The sequence below is a fragment of the Phyllostomus hastatus genome, unplaced genomic scaffold (assembly GCF_019186645.2).
Source record: "Phyllostomus hastatus isolate PE091 unplaced genomic scaffold, TTU_PhHast_1.1 phas_scaffold_1066, whole genome shotgun sequence".
Classification (NCBI taxonomy): Eukaryota; Metazoa; Chordata; class Mammalia; order Chiroptera; family Phyllostomidae; genus Phyllostomus; species Phyllostomus hastatus.
Genome location: NW_025334004.1, coordinates 10,700,124 through 10,723,408, shown reverse-complemented (window position 1 = coordinate 10,723,408; position 23,285 = coordinate 10,700,124). Strand labels below are relative to the sequence as shown.

Genomic DNA, 23,285 nt, shown 5'->3' with positions numbered 1-23,285 from the left:
CAGCTGAGGCTCGTGGCAGTTAAGGAGTTTCCCCAGCAGCGTCCTGTGGAGACTAAGGGGCAGATCCAAGAATGTCTGTGCCGCCTGTGTGAGCCCAGGGGCCGAGCACTCCACCAGTGCACTAGCCTGCCTCCCTCGCCCTAGCTTTTTGGCCCGTCCCTGAACTTGATTCTCCTCTGAGCTCAGATCCTCTAGAAGTTGCCTGTAAGGCGAGTCTAGGTGTGAAGCACCAAGCTTTGGTGCCGGCCAAGGATGCCAGTTTCAGTTGAAGATTGATACTTTTTATATTCTCTCCTAGCCTTTTTCCTAAGCAAGAAATCCATTTACCTTTCTTTTAACCAGAGAGATTCTTAAAAATTTCATCTCAGGTTTTCTGCTACTTGTCAGATATCACTGAGTAAGCTTAAACATTTTGGAGAAAGCAGCCGTGTTTCTCAATTGTCAGTAGAACATTTTTACCTCTCCCATGTAAACTGAAATAAGGCTTACCCTGAGGCTGTCACCAGTTTAATGCCTGTGTTTGCTCAGGGTTGTGCGGGTCTCTCTCAGAGCTGGGGAAAGGCTGGGGCCCGGAGTGCTAAATTTCTCGTAGGTACTTTCTTGACATCTGCGCAGGAAACCTAAGAACTGCGTAACAGTGAAGTATTGATCTCTACACAGCCACACTAGTTTAGCTTATTAAACTTTATTGCAATAACAAAGTAATTATTTTTAACAATAAAAGCACAGTGCCCATAGGCAAGAGGATGGATGGTCCTGTCTCAGACCAACCCCCTTCCCTAAGGTTTCAGACCTGGGTTGATGGCAACAGTCTTCCAGAATGTAACATTTATCCACTAGGTGTCATTATTTACCAAGCCTGGCTTGTCTGTGCACTTGATGGTTGAGATCAAATCCAGAGACAAGAATGTGAAATGAATCAAAATGGATTCAGAAAAGGGCACTGTGGCTGGAACACATCTTGGGGGGGTGCCTTTCAAAGACAAGTGACATTTTTCTGATCACATCCCCTGGAAAGGGTCAGAACTGGGTTCTTCGAGGAGCCCTGCCTCGCCCTGCAGTGTGCTAGAGTCAGGTTTGCACCCCCGAGTCTAGGTGGTCCTCCCTTCAAACACGCAGCCCTCCTGTGCCCGGCTGCCCCTGCCCTTCCCCTCTGGCTCCCGGCTCACGTGTCTTAGGCCGTGGGAATCCACGGTGGAGAGGCAAGTAAACAATTGCCCCTGCCCAGACTGAGGTCTCTGGAGACCCAGAGTTTAAGGCACAAATTCAAGGAGCCGTGGGGCTGTGGGAACAGGGAATGAGCGCATGTGGCTCCTGGTCCATGGCACATGGAGGACTGACTGCAGCAGGAAAGGGGCCTCTAGCTCTCGTGTCCCCTTGTTCCTCTTCGGGCCGCAGGTGCCAGTCAGGGGCTGAGGATGGGCTCCTGCCTGTCCCATCCTTGCCCTCAGAGCCAGCCATTGTTGGTGAAATCCATGCGCAGCTCCTCCTCTTCGTCAGGGCTCAGCTCCTGCAAGGGGGCCCTGCAGGGGCCTCCATAGTAGCCAAACCAGTCCATGGTTTTCTTCAGCCCCGGGATCCCGAAGCGCCGTGTCACCTGAGAAGCAGGGCCTGTTAGAAGAGCCTGGGGAACCCCTGCACAGAAGTACCCAGGACTCAGACATGGGTCACTCTCAGGAAGTTGGGGCTCTTGCCCTTCTCCCCCATTGAAATAACTCTGCCAAGACCACGACACCCAGAGTAGACTGGGAATCCAGAGTAGAGACCAGAAGGCAGGCCGGCTGCAGAGAACACAATGCTGAAACCTCAAATTAAGAGAGGTAGATGCCTTTTTTGGTTTTAGGAGAAAAATCCATCCCACATGGAGGAGAGAAAGCAACACTACAGGCTGGGTGCTGGAATGTGACCTGTCTATGGCCCATTCCCTGGAACCTGACTCAGCACGGCAGGCCTGGGAAGTCAGGCACAGCCAGACCGGCACTCCCTGCGGCAGGGTCCTCCCTGGCCCAACTCTAACTGCTCTCACGGGAAAAATAATGCATCTTTGTCCACAGAAATTTCATTGTATAAACTTTTATCATTAACTTACAAGCTCTGAACAAGTTCTCTTGCCTAAAACAATGAGAGGGCTGGGCACGGTCCCTGAGGTCTTTTCCATTGTCACAACGGACCTAAGGCTACTGTTGACTTAAAATCACGCTCAGAGTTTTACAGAAGATGTTGCATCAAGTGTCTGTGCTTTTAGCATAGCAACTGGTTATTTCATGCCGATCAGAAGTGATAGATGAATCTTTGAGTCCCTAAAAACTAGGAAAGTACTCATTACTTACTGACAGTTTTATTTGGAGGGAAGGGAAAGCCTTAGAAGTATGGGCTTCTGAAGGGTAAACAAACAAACAAACAAACAAACAAACAAACAAACAAAAGGTTGTCTGGGGCAAAAATGTTGGCAGCCTGATGGAGGAGTGGCTGATAACTATTCAGCACTAGAGGCCAGGAGGCCTTAGCAAGCCCCTTTTCTTCCCAGGCCTGGCCCCACCCAGCCATGATGTTCTAATAACCCAAGCATTTCACCCAACACCTGAGTAGAGTGGGAAAGACCTAGGGGACAGTGTGGACACAAGAAAGACCTAGAGAAAAGCTTTCTCCCACCATAGCAGCCTGGAGATCTCTGATCTGCCCCTGTTTAGACACTGAGACAGGGTTGGATGCTTTGGTGGTAAAGACTATGCAAAGTCCTAAATATAGCCAGGGCAGGAGCCTGGCTGGTGGGAAGGCGAGGAAGGACATTGTGTTCGAGCAGGGCTGGGAAATAAGGTGACATCAAGCTGCTCTTGGGGTGGCTGAGCCCACAGCCCAGGCAGCAGGAAGGTGTTCCAGGAATTCCTGAGCCTGTGCCCAGAGCTGGCAGAGGAGGGGCAGAACGCAGGGTGGGGCAGGATGGCACGTAGTGCGTCGGATGGCAGCAAGCATCCTCTCTTCCCAAGGGGCAGCCCAAGCTGCTTCCTCTATAAGATGACTTGGTGGCAACACCTGTCCCATGTCACCAGAATTGAATGAGAAAAATGTCACTCTTAGATCAGACCCCAAAAGTCCCGTCAAAGTGGTATACAGGTTCTGGGACCTTCTCTCTTGCAGGTGGATGGAAGTGGGAAAGCAGAGGTCCCACCCCGTGGACTGGCCAGTAGGTACGGTACAGCTGTGCCCGCTGGGACAGCGCCGAAAGGTCCTCATTTCTGTAGCTCTTACTTCCTATTTGCAGAGCATCCTATCCCAGAAGAACCTTCACATCCAGGTGACTCATGCTTGCCTCCTCAGCTGTCCTGTCTCTAAATCTGAGTTAATCTGCCCCTTGGAGGCAAAGACATAAACTGTGAGGAGAGCTGGAGCCTCCCATCGGTGTACTCAAATGAAAAACACAGCCTCGCTCAGCCTGGGACTCTGGTCTCAGATGCAAAACCTAAGGGGTAGGGATGCCAGAAAACGCAGTTGTCAAGGTAGTTAATGCAAGTTTTAAAAAATCAAAATCAATGCAAAAATATCCATAATGAATAAAGTGTCAAAGTTTTAAATGAAGACAGGACCCAACAGAACATGCCCTGCCATACATACTGTAGCCCAAGGCAAAATAAAACAACAAGGTTCCTGTATACCCTTCATTTTTAAAAAAGATTTCATTTACTTAAAAGGTTTTATTTGTTTGTTTGTTTGTTTTTAGAGGGAGGGGAAGGGAGGGAGAAAGAGAGGGAGAGAAACATCGATGTGCAAGAGAAACATGGATCGGTTGCCTCTTGCATGCCCTCAACTTAGGACCTGCTCCGCAACCCAGAATGTGCCCTGACCGGGAATGGAACTGGCGACCTTTCAGTTGGCAAGCCAGTGCTCACTCCACTGAGCCACACCAGCCAGGGCTTGTGCATTTTTTTAAAATTGATTTTAGAGAGAGAGGGGAAGAGGGGAGAGTGAGAGAGAAACATCTATTTGTTTTGTTCCACTTATTTATGCATTCTTTGGTTGCTGCTTTTTTGTGCTCTGCCTGGAGGTCAAACCCACAACCTGTGTATTTTTTAATGGTTAATTTTTTTCTAGATTTGGGGAAAAGTTGTTTTCATAACTTTGTTTCCATTCAAGCCAGGGAAGTAAAATTATAACAAATTATGTTTGGAGTGTAGATAAAATATTTAAAACTAAAAGAATGCTGTGTATGAGCTTTAACATACCTCCTTTTAAATTTTTCAATATTTTTAATGTTCTGGGGGTTGAAAAAAATCACCATTTAGAAAGTACTTAGAGCTTCTACTTCTAAGAAGATGGAATAGATGTACTTTTCCCCGTTCTTCCCAGTACATACAACTAAAAGTCCTTGCACGTTATATAAAAACAAGCACAACGAGACTCAGAAGTAGAGAGAAGGAGGACCGACTGGGGACCTCAGGACCCAGGAGCCATACAGTGGGGGGTCAGCCGGCCCAGCCGTGGAGCTGCAGGAGCCAGCGGCCCTGAAAGGCCAAGAAAGGCCCCAACAAAAGGCTATTCTCTCCAGTCAAGGAAAGGAGCAGCCTAGCAAGACGGAAAACTTTCAGACAACAACTACTCTACTCCAGCCACACTCCACCCCTCAAAAAATCTGCGTCCCCACCATCACCCAGGCCAGCAAGGCTGAATGGGGAGCCAGGTCTTCTGTCCCACAGCCCAGCAGAAGAGAGTGTCCCTCCCCATCTGTGAAGGGTAGTCTCAGAGGAGGCCTGGCGGGGAGTCCTAGCTTCCCCCACGGTCCACCCTTAAGGAGGCCAGACTCTGCAGACCCACCCATGGCGTCCGCAGAGGCCGCGCTGGAGCGGTGAGGAAGCACATTCCCCAGCCCAGGCTGCCTCAGTGGAGGCCCAGTTCAGAGCTGAAAAAAATGTTAAAGCTCCCCCTAAAACAATCTCCTGGCCTAGATGGTTTCACAGGAGAATTCCAAAAACTGTGTACAAAAAGATTTGATATCAATTCTACAGAACCTCTTCCAGAAAACAGAAGAGGAGGGAATACTTTTGCATGGATTTATGAAGCTACTTTTATCCTAATACCAAAATCAGACAAAGGTAGTACTAGAGAGAGAGAGAGAAGAAAACTACATACCAGTATCCCTCATGAATAGAGACAGAAAATTCCTTAATAAAGTATCAGCAAATGGAATTCAGCAGTATATAAAAAGGGTTACACACCATGACTAAGTGGGGTCTATTCCAGGGAAGTGGGGTCTATTCCAGGGATGCAATTCTGGCTCAATATTTGAAAATTATTAATGTCATCCACCATATTAACAGGCTAAAAAGGAAAAAAAATCACATGATCATATCAGTCAATGCAGGAAAACATTTGACCAAATTCAACACCCATTTACAACTTTAAAAAAACTCTCTGAAAACTAGAATGGAGGGGGAACTTCCTCAACTTGATAGTGAGCAGCTACAGAAGGCGACAGCTAACACCAGGCTTCATGGAGAAAGGCTGAGCGTTTTCCCTTAAGATCAGGAACAAGGCAAGGGTGTCTGCCATCACCAGGCTCATTCAACATTGTTCAGGAAGTCCTTGCGGGCGCAATAAGGCGAGAAAGGCACTAGAAGACATAGCCCCCCTATTTATAGAGGATATGATTGTCTGTAGAAAACCCCAAGGAATCTACCAAAAAAATCCTAGGACTAATAAGTGAGTTCAGCAAAGTCCTAAGATACAAGACAAACATGCAAAACTCAATGGTGTTTCTATACACTAACCATGACCTCATGAAAAGTGCAATTTAAAATACAGTACCATTTATAATAATTTAAAAAATATGAGCCACTTAGGTGTAAATCTCTCAAAACTAGTACAGGATTTGTTTGCCAAAAACTACAAAATGCTGATGAAATAAATCAAAGGAAGTCTACATAGATGGAGAGACATAGCACATTCAAGAATTCAAAGACAATATAGGTAACATATCAATTGCCTCGAAACTGGTACAGGTTCAACACAATTCCTATCAGAATCCCAGCAAGAATATTTGTAGATGTGGACCAGATTACTCTAAAATTTATATGGAAAGACAAAGGAATTTGACCGCCTAAAACAATATTGAAAAAACAAAGTGCGAAGAATCAGTCTGCCTGATTTGAAGATTTATGATGCACTACAGTAATCAAGACTGCAGGGCATCGCAGACGGTGGATCGATGGAAAGAGTAGCAAACCCGCCCAACTGATTTCTGACAGAAGCACAAAAGTCACTCAATGGAGGAGAGATCACCTTTTCAGCCTTGCTGCTGGAGCAAGTGAGTCTCTATAGGCAAAAAACAAAAGTAAAAAATAAAATAAAATAGAACCTTGATCTAAGTCTCCCACTTTACACAAAAATTAACTCAAAATACCAGTAGTTCAAAAACTTGTAAAATATAAAATTAGAAAGCTTTTAAGAAAAAAAATTGGAGAAAATCTTCACAATTTGATGGTAGGCAAACGGTTCTTAGACTTAACATCCAAAGCATAAACATAAAAAAATATTGATAAACTGAACATTATCAAAATCAAAAACTTTTGCTCTTCAAGAGACATTTTAAGAGAATGACAAGCTACCGATTGGGAGAAAATATTTGCAAACCACATATTTAACAAAGGCCTAGTATCTAGGAGATGTAATGAACTCCCAGAACTTATAAAATAATCATCATCATCCAATTAGAAAATGGGCAAGTGACATAAAATGGCATTTCATCTACGAGCATATACAGATGACAAGTATATACATGGAAACAAGTTCAATAGCATTAGCCGTAAGACATGTGCAAATGAAAACCACAGTGAAATAGCACCACACACCTATCACAATGACCAAAATAGAAGATGGCCACGAGATCAAATGCTGGTAAGGATGCAGAAAAATTGGATCACTCATACACTTACACCGATGAAAATGTAAAATTTTTCCAGCCACTCTGGAAAACAGTTTGGCAGTTTCTTAAAACACTAAATATGCAATCATCACATGACCCAGCAATTATATGTTTTTCCCAGAAAAATGAAAAACATGTAAGTGCATGTTCCTAGCAGCTTTGAATAGCCAAATCTGGAAACACCTAGCTGTTCTTCTCCAGGAGAATGGCCAAACAAGTGGTGGTGTGGCCATACCATGAAATACTAGTCGTCAATAAAAAGGAACCACCTGGGTAGGAGGTGGGGGTGGAGAGAGCAGTGGGGGAAAAAGGGAGACAAGTGTACGTGAACAAAAAAAAAAAAAGGGACCACCTATTGACCCATGCAACACGTGGATGAATCTCCAGAAAATTATACCAAGTGGGGAAAAAAAGCCAGTCTCAAAAGGTTCTAGACTATATTATTTCATTTACATAACAGCCTTGAACTGACAAAATTAAAACTGGTGACCATATTTGTGGTTGCCACAGGCTAAAGAGGGGGCAGCGGCAGGAGGTGAGCATGTGTGGCTGTAAGGAGCAGCGTGGAGGGGCTCTGTGCTGATGGAAGTGCTGTGTGTCTTGACTGTCTCGGTGTCTGGATCCTGGCTGGGATGCAGTTGCCACTGGGGAGACTGGGAAGTGGGTGCACGTGCTCTCCCTGTACTGTGTTCATCTAAAACATGCAGAAAAACATGTCTCTAGGGGCACACATTTTGGGGGGCAGGGGCACCTCAGGCTCCACACAGCATTGCCTGGCACTCAACAGCTTTCTGCCTTGGCTCTTCCTGACTTGCCCAGCACAGACTTGGGGTACATGATCTGGCTGCAGAATAGATTATCTGAAGACAGAACTCTCCTGGGGAATCTGGGCTCTAAACACCTCCACCATTCCAATAGTTCCCGCAGTAATTCTGGCTTGGTTTTTGCTTGTTTTGTTGTTTGTTTTCAAGGATCTGGCCCCTTATGAAGCTGGCATAAAGGCCGTGGCCCCTACGTAAGGTCCCAGGATGACTTATGTCACAATCACTTATCATCCTTGACTCAGTGCCTATGCCTGGGCCTAAAGGATCATAGTTTTAACCAGATTCCCTAAATGAATTCTAACGCACACTTAAGTTAGGGCTCAACTTCGTCTGAAGTCAAGATTTTCTGGGGAGGCACAAGGCGTTGCCACACTGGGGTGTTCTCTGACAGGACCTTCTGATAGGAAAGAGGCTGAGTGGGGATGCTGGTGGCCACCCTGGCTCCCACCCGAGGGAGGACATCCCCACCCCCAACCCTCTGCTGCCATTGGCGGGGAGCTCACCGCAGTGTTTGGCTCGATGAGGCGGTGCTGTAGCTTCTGGGCATCTTCCCATTGTCCTGTGAGGCAGAGTCGCTCCAGCTGGCACACCTGAGCCCCCAGGACGTTGGCCAGGGCACACACGCCGCCCACGCCTCCTGCCCCAGAGTGAGATGCAGAACATCAGCCAGAGCCTCTTCTCTCAGAGAATTACAAACTCTAGCCCCCAGGACCTCTTTGTTCTGGGGAGCTAGGACGTGGATTTCTGTGCCACTGGGTGGCCATGTGAAAGGCTTGCTCTGCGAGTCCGCAGGGTGTGGAGAGAAAAGCTGCCAGCATGATTGAAGCAGAACCCCGAAGGCTGAGGGTCAGGGAGAAGAGCTTGAATACCAGCTCAAGGACAGTTGCTTCCCTGCACTCCCCTCCTCCGCAAAAAGTCAAGTCCCACCTAAAGGTTGACACCTCCACACTCCTCCACTAGCCCCCTGACTCACAGGTCCTGGGAGGGGGTGAAGTGGATGGGAAGCCTTTGTCCTGAAATCTTACCCCCCCACCATGTGAATTCAGCTGGGAACAGAGGTGGGGGAGTGGAAAGCACTCTGGACACAGGACACTGGGAATTTCCTCCCATTGGCTGCATGAACTTGGACAAGTCACAGACCCGCTGGTCCTCTTTGTCCTCACCTGGCAATGAATATGGGCTGGCTATGATCGCAGAGGGCCCTGCCACTTCTGCCAGCCTGTGAGTGTGATGCTAAGGCTAGTGAGGCGTGACCCTAAGCAGAGGGGCTTCAAAACTGGAGAAAGCGGGCAATTAGGAATGGGCTAATATAGCTGCCATTTATTGAATCCCTATTACGTGCCAAGCACAAGGGCAGACAGAGAGCCAGCGCTCTCTCTCACAACACCTTCCCTGCTTTACCGTGTAGGAACTCAGGCCTAGAGAGGTTGAGTATCTTGCCCACCGATACTCAGTGAATAAATGCCAGAGCTGAGATTCCAGTCAGATTCCTCCAGCCTCCAGAGCCTGTGCTTTTTCCACCTGCCCCACTCTCAGGAACGAGGCATAGCTGAGTGCCCCCTTCTTCCTCTGTAACGTTAGCAACGGTGATATGCAGAGGGGATGTGCAAGGACCTAGGCGATGAGCCCAAGTCTACACAGACCAGAGAGGAGAGGAGCCTGCAGCTTTGGAAAAGTAACTTACGTCTGTGTAGCTGAAGGAGCAGATGCTCTTCCCCCACCCACCCCGACCCCCCACAGCTCCCTCTGTCTCAAACCCAACCCGAACCCAAGGACCTTGACCCCAAATGGACAAGAACAGTTGCTCTAATGGTGACATTCCTAGTATCCTGGACTGGGACAGAGTCTGATCAGGCAGCTGAAGATCCATGGCCCAGCCTTGCAGGTCTGAGCATTCATTCTAGCCTGGAACCGGAGAGAGAAGAAAATCGACTCTGGAATACAGAGGAGGACTTCAAGGCCTCCGTGAGATTAGAGGAACTAAATTTGTCACCGAAGCAGGGAGCTTGGGACTTAGAGCAAATTTCAGGCATCTCTATGATAGGCCAGGGTTTATACATGGCTACCCTCCTCCGCCAAAAACGAGGTCACTCACAAGCTCCCAGTGTCCAGACAAGCAGTGCGCTGGACTTCTGAGATTTCAGAGCAAGCAAGCTGACAGGGGCCCTCTGCAGACCCAGCCCTTGCCCTCACGGTCTTTTCCAGCTGTCTGGGTGCATCTGGGTCACCCTTCACAGTGCGGGATCAGTGGGGGGCCTACCCATGGCATAGCTGGCCAGCAGGAAGCCAGCCGATCCAGCCAGCACCTGGAAATCCTGCCTCCTGGTCTTGTGAATCATCAGCCCAATTCTGGTCACCTGTAACAGCAAACCTGGTGTAAATGGGGCCCAGAGCCTCAGGCCAGCCTGGGTGGGGGCTGGACCAGTGTAGGCAGATGAGAACCCAGGCCCCTGTGAGGAGCTCCCAAGTTCAGACGAGGCTCCCTGGGAAAGCCCAGACGACTGACCGATCAACCGAGAGAACCCAAACTGAAGCAGGTCCCAGAGCTGCAGGGACGAGCTGGGAGCAAAAGAGAAGTGGGTGGTCCCTCAGCCAGGAGCTGCTGCCACTCACATCACCACCACTGTCCTTGATGCCGATGATATTCGGGTGCTGGGAAAGTGTGACCACTGTGTCCACAGGCAGGTCCAGCCCTGTGTTGGCTGGGACAGTGTATAGCACCACAGGAATTGGAGAGAGGTCAGCGACCTTAGGGACAAAAAGAAGAGGGGAGAGAGCAGCTGCCTGGGCCCAACAAGTCCAGGCCAGAGAGCCCCGGCCAGGCCCACCTCCTGGACTAGAAGTCACAGTGCTCCATGCCCTGCTTGTAAGCAGTGATAGTGGATAATAATTAGCGAGTGCTTTCCATGTGCCAAGCACATAGTCCTAAGTTCTTTGTGATTTGATAGAATTTAGTCCTAACAACAACCCTGTGAAAAAGGCACCTCAATTCCTCCCATTTGAGAAGGGAGGAAACAGCAACAGCATGGCTAGGGCAGTCAGCCAGCATCACACAGCTGGCACCTGGTGGCGCTTCTCCCCTTCCCAGGCTTGCCACTCCCTTCCTAGCTTCTCAGCCTCCTCTTCTCAGGCAGAGACTCCCCCTCACTCAGCCTCCTCTTGGACCCAGACCTCAACCTTCTGCCCACCCCTCACACCCACCTTGGTGTAGTGGTGAATGAGGGCAGCGCTGTTCATGTGGCCGCGATAGTAGTAAGGGGTCACCACCATGGCGGCGTCAGCCCCTACCTGGGCCATGCTCACGGTCATCTCCACTGTGGCTTGAGTAGCTGCGGGAGGAAAGAGGGAGTCTTCCATCCAGGCCATGGAGGGAGAGAACAGGAGGAGGAAGAAAGGCTGGGCTAGGACCCTGGGGCAAGCAAGGGGTGCAGAAGAGACAGACAAGTAGACTGGACCCAGCTCCTGGGCCAAGGAGCCTGGCCTCCCACACCCAGCCACCCCCAGGGCCCAGGGCATTATGGCCTCACACTCGCAGCCAGAGCCAGCTAGCAGAAGCTTGTCCTTGGGCATGGCCTGGCGCACGCGGCTCACCACCTCCAGGCGCTCACTGCTGGTCAGGAAGGGGAATTCACCGTTGGAGCCCTGGACCACAAAGCCTGCAGGAGACATCACATCACATCAAAAGCCACCTTCCCATCCTCTTATGAACAACAGGGACATTCGTGTTACCTTCACCAGGGTTCCAACCTCCTGAAAATCATAGTTTTTCACACATTTCCTTCCCATCTTTGTCCTGATGCAGCCAGAATGTTTACCCAGTTGCAGTAACAGTGTTCACACCATTTGCTTTAATGAACTGTTTTAGCCAGGCCCCAAAGAAGAAGTAATAACAGAATCCAAATGTTTATATTCAGCACCCACGGCAACCCTCCCCTGATCCCCTTGTCCTTCCTCCTCTTGCTGTCCTGACTCAGGGGTTATTATTCCCATTCATGTCTTTATACCCTTGAGACACAAACAAGACATAACAGGTTTTGCCACTTTAAACTTTGTAGAAATGGAAGCAAACATATATATCTCCCGCAGTTTGCCATTTTTGCCCGACACTGGGTTTCGAGCTTTGTCCACAGCGGGACAGGCAACTCTGAGTCATTCGTTTTTCATTGTTATATAATATTCTATTGTGAGCTCAGACCACGATTCACTTTTCACTCTCCCCTTGAGGACATTTAGAATGTTTTCTTGTTTTTATTTATTTATTTATTTGTAGAGAGAGGGGAAGGGAGGGAGAAAGAGTGGGAGAGAAACATTGATGTGTAAGAGATACATTGATCGGTTGCCTCTCACATGCCCCCACCTGGGGACCTGGCCCGCAACCCAGGCATGTGCCCTGACTGAGAATGGAACCAGCAACATCTCAGTCCACAGGCTAACACTCAAGCCACTGAGCCATACCAGCCAGGGCTTGTTTTATTTATTTAGTTAAAATACTTTAAAAAAAATTTTTAGAGACAGGGAAAGGAGTGAAAAAGAGAGGGAGAGAAACGTTGATGTGAGAGAGAAATATTGATCAGCTTCTTTCCACATGTGGCCTGAGTGGGAATGGAACCTGCAACCCAGACGTGTGCCTACACTGGGAATCAAACCTGCAACCGTCTGGTTTATGTCACGGCACCCAACCAACAGCTACATTGGCCAGGGCGGAATGTTCCTCATTTTTCCTAGCAATGCTGAAACAAACATTTTCTGTGAAGTCTTCGGTGCCCATGCCCAAGACTTGCCCTACAGTTCACTGAGGTGCGTAGCTGCCGAGTCGAACATGAATGCGCCCCTGCCCACGCCGTGCGTCTCTCTGATCAGCCAGCTCACATCCCATCAGCGCAGAGGAGAGTCTGTCAGTGTCAGCCCTGGGGATGGTCGGCACTAATTGTTGCCGATTTTCTGGGTGAAAAGTGACATTTCATTCTTTTATTTTTTTCATTTTCTATCTATCACTGAAATGGCTTCTCACATTACCAGTTAAAGGTGTCAACCCTTTTATATCCATGAGAGAGCAGCAGAATTGCCACTGTTCAGCTAAATCTGAAAGGAGTGTTAGTAAAACCATTTGCCTCCTTTTTTAAAAAAAAAACTTTCTCTTTCCTCTTCTTTCTCCTCTCTACACAACTGTATTCCAAAATATATTTTTCTTCAATAGTTGGCAAATACAGTATAAAGTACCACAAGATCATTAATAAATAGAAGTGTTTGGGAGAGAATAAATTCGGGAACAATATAGATTTCAAACCCCCTGCCATACGGCTGTGAGCGATGGGCCACGAATTGGCCTTGGAGCTGCCCGACGATCAAAGCTAAAAGGGAACTGTGGTCAGCCGACAGATATGCAGGACTCGAGACCAAAGCAAGCAGCTGCCCTGGAGAAGCACAGAGCTTCCCGGCACTGGGACCAAGAGAGACTGTTCCCATGAGTCATCTTCAGGGGACACAGTGTGATGTAGAGTCCGGGTTACACCACAAAGCTTTTCCGTGCTGCTCACTAGGCCGTTAGAGTCCACTGGATAGATTGCCAGGATAGCTCTGCATACTTTACATTTTTTCCAGGATTTTGTTTTGTTTTGTTTTGTCTTGCTAACATTGCAGGGAACATCTTGAAGCAAATAGCTTTTGGCTTCTGTTGGATTGCCTCCTTAGGAGCAATTCCTCCGTGTCAGGCCAATTCCTCTGTGTCAGGCTGGCAGCTGATCGTAGGAGCCTCCTCCTGTCTCGTTACATAAGGGCCCAGGGCTTTCCCAGTGGGTCATCCCCACTCGTAGAGCTGCCAGCCCTGGAGAGGGCCCCAGGGCAACCGTGGCCGGCCCAGCACCCTCTGATTTAGAGATCAAAGACAGAGATCAAGCTTCTGCTACTCCCTTTAGCTAAATGGAAGAACATTTCTCCCCCTAACTGTACCTACCGTCTCTCCTCGTCCCTCCTTGGAGGTGTTTGAGGTGAGTTCTTGCTCCAGCCACTTCTTCAGCCATAGCCACTCACCCCCAAGTATCCCTTCATTGTGGGCGGTCAGTCCCAGAGGCCCCTGGGACTCTGGAGCCCAGTGGGGCCTCAACAGCAGAACAGCTGGGTCTAACACTCTGGGAGGTGAAGGAAGGCCCTGTGCTCCAGACTGCCAGTGGCCTCTTCCTTGTGTCATTTAAGGGAGCATCTGACCCAGTCCTGACTCCTAAGAGGGAAGGAATAACAGGCTGGGAGGAGAGAGTGGCAGAGTCAGGGAAGCACTGGATGCAAGTCACCTGGCCATTGAGCCAGTCACATCACGCCTCTGAGTCTCTATTTCCTTTTAAAAAAAATTATTTAATTATTTTCAGAGAGAGAGGGAGGGAGGGAGAAAGAAAGGAAGAGAAACATCAGTGTGTGGTTGCCTCTTGCACACCCCCTATTGGAGACCAGGCCTGCAACCCAGGCTTGTGCCCTGACTGGAATCGAACCGGCAACATACTGGTTCACAGCCCGGCACTAATTCTACTGAGCCACACCACCTAAGGCATCCACTTCCTTCCCTATGGGATGACAATAAAAATCATTTCGATCCTACCTTAGAGGGCTACCCCTAAAGGCACAAAGAAGGAAATGTACACGAAAGCCCTTTGAAATCTATGAACTGCTGCCCCAAGAGCATTCTCCACTTGGCTGTCCAGTTTCAGCCCCCATGTGTCTCTGCTGTTGTAGAGAGGGGACTAGAGAGGAGGAAAAGGCCAGTGTCCCAGTGGGAACAGGGAAAATGAGAGGTGGACCAGGGCAGTAGAGTGCCCCTTTTCCAGCTATGAGATCTTGGGCCAATGGCTTGACCAAAGCTCAGCGTCATCAAATGAAAAATGGGGATAACATGAGCACCCTGTTCGAAGAGTTGTTATGGAGCTTAAATGAGATAGTTTGTGAAGTGCTTAGAATGGAACCTGGCACTCGGTGTTAGCTGTAATTATTTCAGAGTCAGGAGAAAGTGCTCAAGCTTCAATCCTGAGGGCGGCCTCGGTCGACCTGAGGATGACGGCCAGTGTGGGAGGGGAGGCTGCCCCTGGACCTCCCAGGCCCCTCCAGCTATAAGACAAAAACACCCACTTGGAAAGCCTCTCCCTCTTGGTTATGCTGACTGTTCTGGGCAGCCAGAGTGGCCTGGGAAGAGTAGTGGGTGTCTGGGGCTGGGGATGCACAAGCAACCTAGAGACTCACTGTGGCCAAAAGGAATCACAGGCTCTTTCACTGTTGTGTCCCCTTAGCCCATAATCTTTGCCACCTCCTCTGAGAAGTCTTCCTGGGATCTCTCCCCTGGATGTGTCCTCTCTGAACTTCTTCTACTACACGTTCCTTACCTTTCCCTGTTGCCTACTCAAAAATTCACAAAGGTCCTTGAACGCTTTATTCTCCTCCACCCCACCTATGGGGTTAGGCAAAATTTCTCAAGCGAGGAAATGTAGTGGGGGGCCTCCTAAATCCTCCTGGGCTCTAGGCCCTATAGTCCCTTTTCTGGCGTTTCTCCTACCTTTTGTTTGTCTCTAAATGTTGCCCTGCAGCCAAACCGACTGTCAAAATCACCCAGACCACTGCCTCCTCCCTGCCTCTACACCTTTGCTCACGCTGTCTGTTCCCTTCTGCCTGGACCCCCCTCCTGGTCTCAGCTCCTCTGGGGCTGCGAGGGCCACAGGGCCTTTCCTCCCCGCCCCCCGCCCCCCTTGTGTTCTCCACACACTGTTCTCCTCACGTGGCACCTGTCCTACTCTGCCCAGAATCATCAAGGTCAGGGATGGTGTCCCCCTCACTCTGGCTTCCTCTGTGACATCTTCGCACGCTGACAGTTGAGGGCATGCTGACAGTGTGTTGTGTGAAAGAAGAGGTGTCCTGCACCTGGTCTGGGGCAGAGCTCCTTTGTGATGTGGTTCGTAACCTCCCACAGGGAAGACATGAAGGTTCCTGACAAAACGCTGAAGCAATTTCTTGAGAAAGCTTTAATGGAATTGAGCCTTGGTCTGGGAAACCGGCCACTCCCCGCCCCAGCTGACTTTCGGGCAAGAGTCTAGTGACTGTTGACTGCCCTTCTTGTAGCTAGTCCAACAATGATTTAACCGTTCTCTTTTCTTACAGAAACATCCTGACCAGAGTGTATTTTTGAGTTGGCTGTTTAGTAGCCATTTTCCTTACAGTGCAACTGTAATGAAACTTTAATACGCACTCACAGCTAAGTGGTCTGAAAATTTTTTTTAATTTAATTTTGAACTGCTTTTAAGTTTATAGAAAATGTGCAAAAAATCGTATAGGAGATTTCTGAAGATCACTCCCGAAGCCCACATCAGTGATAGCGTCTTTCTTACCTGACTGCAGTACAATGTCAGAACCGGGGAATTGACCTTGGTGCCACACTAGCTACAGATTTTATTTGAATTTTGCCAGTTGGAAACTTTTTAAAAGTGAAGATTCTGAAGTCACAATTAGCTAATCTTAAATTTTGTGTATAAGCATTTGTTTTAATCCGCACCTGAGGACATTATTTTCATTTCTTCTACAAAAAGGCAAAGAGAGAGAGAGAGAGAGAGACATTGATGGGAGAGAGAAGAACCAACTGGTTGCTTCCTGTATGCACCCAGACCGGGATCTGTGCTCAGATGAGGGTTGTACAACCCAGGTATGTGCCTGGACTGGGAATTGAACCCACAACCTTTTAGTTATGGGACAACATTTCAACCAACTGAGCCACACTGACGAGAGTTAGCTCGTAAGCCAGAGCTTTGAAGCCAAACCTCACTACTCTTGCCTTTTGTCTAATTAAGCAGCCTCCAACATTTGCCCGTGTGATTGACCCCATTTTTTCCAATTTAAGTTTTTACTAGAAAGTATTTTAAATATACAAACATATATATCAGCATTCATATAAAGTCACTTATTAGTAATGTCAAAAATATTTAAATATTCCCAACTCTACACCAAAACTCATAGACAAGATTTGGGATGTTGATAGATTTATCCATTCTTTGCAATGATTCTGTGTACCTTCTCCCTGGAGTTTCAGGCCCACGGGTTGGAAACCACTGGCAAACCCATAACAGATAGAAATAGGAAGAAATTTCTACATGAAGGGCTCACTGGGGGTTAGCCAGTGCCATGCTGCCGACTTCTCTCAGTTCCCGGGGGGAGACAACTGCCTCCCTTTAACTGCCTCACTGGGGGTCACCTGTTGCCTTAGAAATGGCTTCCTGGGACCCTGGAAGAGGAAGCAGGAGGCTTGTCAGGGGGCACAGACAGTGTCAGGACATGCGGGAAGAGGACAGGGATAAGCGTGAGAGAGGGGGACTCAGCTGGGGACCGTGAGCAAGGGACTGGGGTAGGAACAGGGCAGGGGCCTGGGTTGGGGCTTCCGGGTCAGCCGAAGCAGGGTCTAATCCCAGTGACACCGAGGATGGTCTGAGCCATCTCAGGCAGATTACGTCTCTGAGCCTCAGGAGCCTGGTCTGCAACACGGAGAGAATGTGAGGGTCTCCTTCATGGGTCTGTGCCATAACACCTAACAGAGAAGTGGCACCCACCAGGGACACACAGACCAACCCTCAAAAAGAAGGGGCTGCTGGTCGTGCTAGCAGAAGCGACAGTCCCAGCCTGGCCATGCTAATGTAAACAAGGAGAGAATACAGAGCACAGTAGCCCTAAGGGTGACGGGGGAGCACCAGGGGGACCCCCCGGGGGCCCGAGGGAGCAGGCGGGCAGACAGGGCACTGCAGGGGGGATGCTGTGTGACTGGAGAAGGGGTAGACCCGGTGAGGAAGGCACCCATAGGACAGGGGCCTAGAGCCCACCCCACTTACTCCCTTGCTTCTGGAAGTCTATCTCACCCCCCCCCCCCAATTCCTGGCTGCTCCCTCTTTCCCTGGCAACAGCAGGTTGGTGGATGTGCAGCCCTCTGGAGATATTCCAGCCCCAGAACCTGAGACCAGGGAAGCCATTTTATGGTGTCTGAAATCAGCCCAGTGAAAAGGCCCCAGGGCAGGGCCCACACCGAGAGGACCCTCTCCCCATATCCTGCCAGCACTGAAGCTGGCCACAGAGCCCCCAGACTCAGAGTGAGGGTGTACAAGGCTTTATTGGCTCAGTTCCAGGCTTGTGGCGTCAGCGCAGGGCTCTCAGCTGCTCCTGGGATCTGCCTCATCTGTCTTCTCTCAGTGGGTGAGCACAGGGGGTGGGTGCAGGGGCCTGTGAGTCTGTTTCAGTTGCTGTGCTTCTTCCCAGCTCTCCCTCCACGAGGGCTGTCCTCTGTGGCAGACCCTGCTCATGAAGTCAGAGGGGCCCAGGACCCCCGAGGGGGCCGAAGGTGGAAGGGATCAGGGTGGAGCATCTTACTCTGGGCCACACAGGTTGTCCCACGGGAGAGAAAACAGGCCTGTGGTTGTGTACCAACCCTGTTGGGGGAAGGGGCCGCTCCATCTGTGGTTAGGTGGCTTCAAAGGGGTGATAGGGCTGATGGCTGCGGTTGGGCAGGCTGTGGCTCTGGTGGCTCGGGTGGCCTGGATGATCCTGGTGGCCATGGTGACCGTGGCCATGGAAGGTGTGTGTGTGGTTCATACCAGTTACAGTGGTTTCCCGCTGGGTGAGGAAATTACTTTTCAGCTTTATCTCCACTTCCCCGAGGGCCTTCAGCTCCTCCTGGTTGATGTCCTTGGGTTCCACGTGGCCTGAATTCTGGTAAACCATGGCCCGCTGCATCATGGAGTTAGCCAGCTGCCGTCCCTTGGCGTCAATGTCCTTAGTGCTACTAGCCACGGCGGACCACGTAGCCTCATCTGTTGATGAGGACCCCTTGTGGGTCTCTTTGACCACTGAGGGCCCAAAAACCTTCTGCTTGTTCAGGAAGGGCCCCTGGTGGCGAGCAGTGCCTGCTTCTCCTTGCCTCGAGGGGGCGGTCTCCATGAGCATCATGGTGCTGGCCTCTCTGTGGCCACTATTAGGCTGTGGAGGGGCGGTACCGCCGTGGGTGGCCAGCTTCTCTTCGGAAAGGCGGCTAAAGTGAGACTTGATCCAGTTGTCATTCTGTGCTTTGTGGCGCTGTGTGCTTTGTGGCTCGTGCTCGTCTTGTGGAGACTCAGAAGCTATCTTCCTTCTCCTCTTCCTCTGAAGCCACAGCATGAGGCCTCCACCTCCGAGTAAGAGGACTGTCCCCAGCACCACCTTGCATGATGGCTGCTGGATGAGCTCCAAGAAGTTCTCCAGGACCCTACGCCAGGCAGGCAGACCTAAGAGCACACTGGGAGTGGGGGAGCCCAGATGGTATGTTTCATGCTTGAAAGGGCAAGCTCCCTGTGGGTGTCTGGCCAGCAGGCCCCCCGCTGCACCCTTCCTAGGATGCCCCTCCCGCCTCAGCAATGAACCCCATTATGAGGTTCATTGGTGTGGGGGCGGGGTGGGGAGAGGCCACAGCGTCCCTCTTGTTCAGTTTGGCAGACATTGCCTGAGGGTCCAGGTTCTGTCTCCCACCCTGACAGCTGTCCCCAAGGTCAGTGGAAGGCCAGCTTCCTCAACTCTGAGTCCCTTCCGTCTTCTGCTTGTGACCCGTTCTGCAACTCAGTCCTCCTTATCAGTTCTCAGTCTCTGGATTCTCTCTTCCTCCATCCAGCACCCACAGCTGCCAACTCAGCATTCCATCCCCACCATCAACTCCCAGCCCCATTATGGAGCAAGGTCCAGAAGGAAAAGGGGCCCAGCAAGGAGCTCATTCTGGAATAACATGAGGTCACAAATGGGTGGGTGGGGGTCAGCAGGACTGAGAAAGCAGAACAGACAGGACAAAAGATGTCACCAGGCCCCAGATCCCTGGGGCCATTCCGGGATGGGGCTGCTGCCTATTGCCCTAGTGATGAACCTGCAACCCGGAACTTTCCACCACCACCCAGCCTACCCCCAAAAACGGGCTCAGGGACGTTGTAAGCGGGTTGGCCCGTCAGCCATACATACAGGCTCTCCATATGTACAGACAACCAACAGCCTGGCCGACAGTCCCCCGTTATGCCCAGGCCTCTGCGGGAGGAAACAGGCCAGGACCACGCTATTTTCCCACCCAGAGACATCATACACATTTTTAAAAATGAAAAAAATGCCAAAAGGGGTTTGTAAAAAAAACTGTAATATTTTAAACAAAACATTGTATTTAACACAGTAGGGGCTTTAATATACACGAACATATTCTATCCCATCACGAGAAGCCAGGGTCCAGCCCACACACTAAGGGAGTAAGATGGCAGTGTAAGTGCTGCAGGAGGTCCGCTCCCCAGGCGGGCCGGAGGAGTGCTGCGCTTGTCTGGCGACCTCATTTGGAAACAACAACTCAAAGTTCATCTCTGAGGTGGTTTGTGGGAGTGAGTTCAGGACCAAATGTCCCCTACACAGCAACTCCGCCGCTAGTCTGTGGCTATAACTGTTACCTAAAAGAATACTCTTTATTCAAATAATCAGTTCAAATTAACAGTGAAAAAATAAAAAGAGCTACAATAGTCAATAATATTGAATAACTACATGTGGTGTTATATGGGTACTAGATTTATTGGGGTGATCATTTTGTAAGTTATATAAATGTCTAATCACTGCATAATATTGTACATCAACTGTAATTAAAAATAAAAAAGAAAAGAGCTACAGAGTTTAAGCAATGCCTTCCCTAACTGTCTCTAGCTGCTCGCTGATTCATCAAGGGCAGGTTCCCCTCTTTGGAGGACCTTTGACTTTGGAGACCTTGGCAATGTGAAAGGGGACGGTTCTCTCCTCGGTCCAGGAGTGCCGAACTGCAACGTGGGGCAGGGATCAGGGAAGTGACGCACAGACCTTGCAGCTACAGTGGCTCCCTGCTCCCTTCCTGGGCATCTGGCTGTGTCCTGGGAGCAGTGATGGGACCCGGTGGTTTCGTGTGTTTTGTGCCAGGGCCTCATGCTTGAGCTCCTTGGGAGGAGAAATGCATTGAACCCTATGTCTCAATTCCCATTCTAAAATGAGGAAACTTCATTAGGGAGGTTTCGTAATTTCTCCAAAGTTGCTGTGATTGGTGGAACCAGAATTCTTTCCTAGTCATCTAACTCCAGATGCTGGGCTCTTCCTACACAGCCCATTGCCTCTCCCCTCACCCCCACACAGAGACAAGGCTGGAGCAGGCGCCTGCGTGGGCTGCAGGGGAGATAGTCCAGCATCCTGCCAAGTCTACCGCTGCCTGTGTCCCCCCGGGCACCACCGTCCCCTCTGCAGGAGTTGTGGGGCGGTGGGGGGGGGGGAGTCCAAAGAACCTGGGGGTCTCTGTGGAGCAGCCATACTCCCCATTGCTGCCTATTCTCTGGGCAGCAGCCATACATCAGATGCAAAGTCTACCCTGCCCACCCCCTGCACTAAGGTGCCCTCGAACCTGGAAGGTGAAGCAGAATCTTTTCTCCTCTTAGAGATTCAAGGAGCTCTTCACTTTGCTTCAAGAGAATACAGCCTCAGCTCAGACCTTCAGGCCCCAAAGCCCTGAGCCCCAGCAGAAATTTACTTAACAGTTTGTGCCACAGCTCAGCATGGGGGTGGCCACAAGACATTCATTGTCCCCTAGGGAAGGATCACATCACTTCAGCACCAAGAGACGAACGGGGTCTCAGCCAGGCCAGCAGTCACTGTCCCAAAGCAGCTTTGCCCACAGTTCCAACAGTACTGCCATTCTAATAACTGTTACTATTGGAATCAGTACCTTTCAGTGTATCACTCTACAACTCACAGCATGCTTTCACTTGCATTCTCCCAGATTTTTCTCCCAACCATCGTATGAGACGCACATGATTACTCCCGGGTGTCAGATGGGGTGCTGAAGTTTAGAGGTGCTAGCCCACAGCTAAGTCAGTGGCAGAGCTGTGATTTGAATCTAGAACCCACATTCCTTTTTAAAAAAATCCTCACCCGAGGGTGTTTACTGATTTTAGAGAGAAAGGAAGGAAGGAAGGGAGAGAGAGTGCGAGCCCCAATGGGGAATCAAACCTGCAACATAGGTATGTACCCTGGCCAGGAATGAAATCTGTAACCTTTTGGTGTTCGGGATGACATTCCAACCAACTGAGCCACCCAGCTGGGCTGGAGTCCACGTTCTTAACTGCTCCACTCACCGCCTTCAATGGAGCCACTCCATTCCCAAAGCTGGCGCTGCCCAGGCGCTGCAGAAATCACCTGAGCTCCGGCAGTCAGTGCGGTGGGGTGAAACTCAGCATGGCTGTGCAGTGAGACCTGGGTTCAAAGCCCAGCCCAGCCATGTAGTAGTAAGCAACTTTGGGCGAGTGACCGTGTCACTCTGAGCCTCATCTTCCCATCTGTGAAGTGGGGCTCTTGAGAGTACTGTCTCGGGGAGTTCTCACGAGTGATGGATGAGGGTGGGCAGGGCAGGACGGGAGGGCTTTCCCACTTCTTCTGCCCTCACTCATTGCACTTGTGGCTGGGTGACGAGCTGAGTGCCACAGATAAGATCTGGGCCCTGGCCTCAGCGAGGGAAAACTAATGTGCTGGGGGGGAAGTGAGTCAGAGGACCCAGAACAGGAATTAATTCAGCTAAGGGAGGCTTTGCCCGGAAGAGTGTAAACAAGGCTTTGAGGGAAATGAGCCTGCTGGCTGGGCTGCCACCTGGCACCTGGCCGCCCCTGCACCTGCACGGAGTGCCTGCTGGACAAGGACATTCACGCCCATTATCTGGTCTGATCCCCGCGCTAATGCTGAGAGCTAGGACGGTGCTTTAGCAGTTTACAGCTGCGGGAACTGAGGCAGGAGAGGTTCAGTCAAGGTCCCAGGCCAGCTTCCCACCTATCTCCTGACTTCAGACCAGTGCTCTCTGCCCCTGTCCCATAATAAAGTGACCCCAGGGTAGTCCACTGTTCCTGAGCGGCTTGACAGTCTGTGTGCCTTCCTCTGGCGTCTGGCTGAAGAGAGCAGTGTCATTCACACCTCCCCTGAGCCCCACGGTGGACAGGCCCACTTACCTCTGAAGGGGAAGGTGCCCAGTTTGTGCAGATTCTCCTCCAGTTTCCCATAGTCCACCTCTGCAGTGGCGGTGAAGGGGGTGGTCACAGGGGGGTAGATGCCTGCAATGTCCACTTTCTTCCCCTCCCCTGAAGTTCGGACCCCCACATTCCTAGATAAGCCCCTGCTCAGCCCCTGCCTCACGGAGGACAAGACTCGGGGGCCCAGCATCTCCACAGGAGGCCTGGGGTCCAGCTAGCCTCTGCCCTTATGGGAGGCTGTTTGGACTCCTTGTTATCCCTGTTAATGATCAATGTGTCTAGTTAAAAATTTGCTGCCCCCTGACTTCTCAGCCCTGGGGCAGTCTGGGCTGGGTGTCCCCAGGGTCAAAGACTAGGCCTGTAGGTCCCAGGGGGGTCTTCTTGTCTCTGGAGAGCAGCTAGAGAAATGTCACAACCCCACATCCCTCTACTAGCTAGAGGGCTGGCTCCTGGGGTCCTGACACTAAAGGGTGTCTCTAGTAGGGCCTAGGCCCTCCTTCTACAATTCCCAGCCCC

At 50.3% G+C, this 23,285-nt stretch overlaps 2 protein-coding genes across 2 annotated transcripts; both read right to left on the bottom strand.

Annotated features, from left to right (window-relative positions):
• Positions 1 to 669: 669 nt before the first annotated feature.
• On the bottom strand, positions 670 to 23,258 carry HOGA1 (4-hydroxy-2-oxoglutarate aldolase 1). The gene is made up of 7 exons (XM_045854445.1): positions 22,749 to 23,258; positions 11,268 to 11,396; positions 10,942 to 11,069; positions 10,354 to 10,488; positions 10,001 to 10,097; positions 8,244 to 8,377; positions 670 to 1,597 (listed from the first exon to the last, which is right to left on the bottom strand). The coding sequence occupies exons 1-7, from the start codon at positions 22,957 to 22,959 to the stop codon at positions 1,448 to 1,450; spliced, it is 984 nt and encodes a 327-aa protein (XP_045710401.1). The 5' UTR covers positions 22,960 to 23,258; the 3' UTR covers positions 670 to 1,447.
• Positions 17,851 to 18,921, bottom strand: CUNH10orf62 (chromosome unknown C10orf62 homolog). The gene has a single exon (XM_045854446.1). The coding sequence runs from the start codon at positions 18,898 to 18,900 to the stop codon at positions 18,208 to 18,210; it is 693 nt and encodes a 230-aa protein (XP_045710402.1). The 5' UTR covers positions 18,901 to 18,921; the 3' UTR covers positions 17,851 to 18,207.
• Positions 23,259 to 23,285: the final 27 nt, after the last annotated feature.

Bases quoted from the DNA above. Each gene is read 5' to 3' on its own strand.
- CUNH10orf62 (XM_045854446.1), bottom strand. From the start codon at position 18,900: ATGCTGTGGCTTCAGAGGAAGAGGAGAAGGAAGATAGCTTCTGAGTCT.
- HOGA1 (XM_045854445.1), bottom strand. From the start codon at position 22,959: ATGCTGGGCCCCCGAGTCTTGTCCTCCGTGAGGCAGGGGCTGAGCAGG. The intron at 10,489-10,941 runs GTGGGTGTGAGG...TTTGTCCCTAAG, and splicing joins TCATTCACCACTACACCAAG to GTCGCTGACCTCTCTCCAAT. The intron at 10,098-10,353 runs GTGAGTGGCAGC...TTGCTGTTACAG, and splicing joins TCAAGGACAGTGGTGGTGAT to GTGACCAGAATTGGGCTGAT.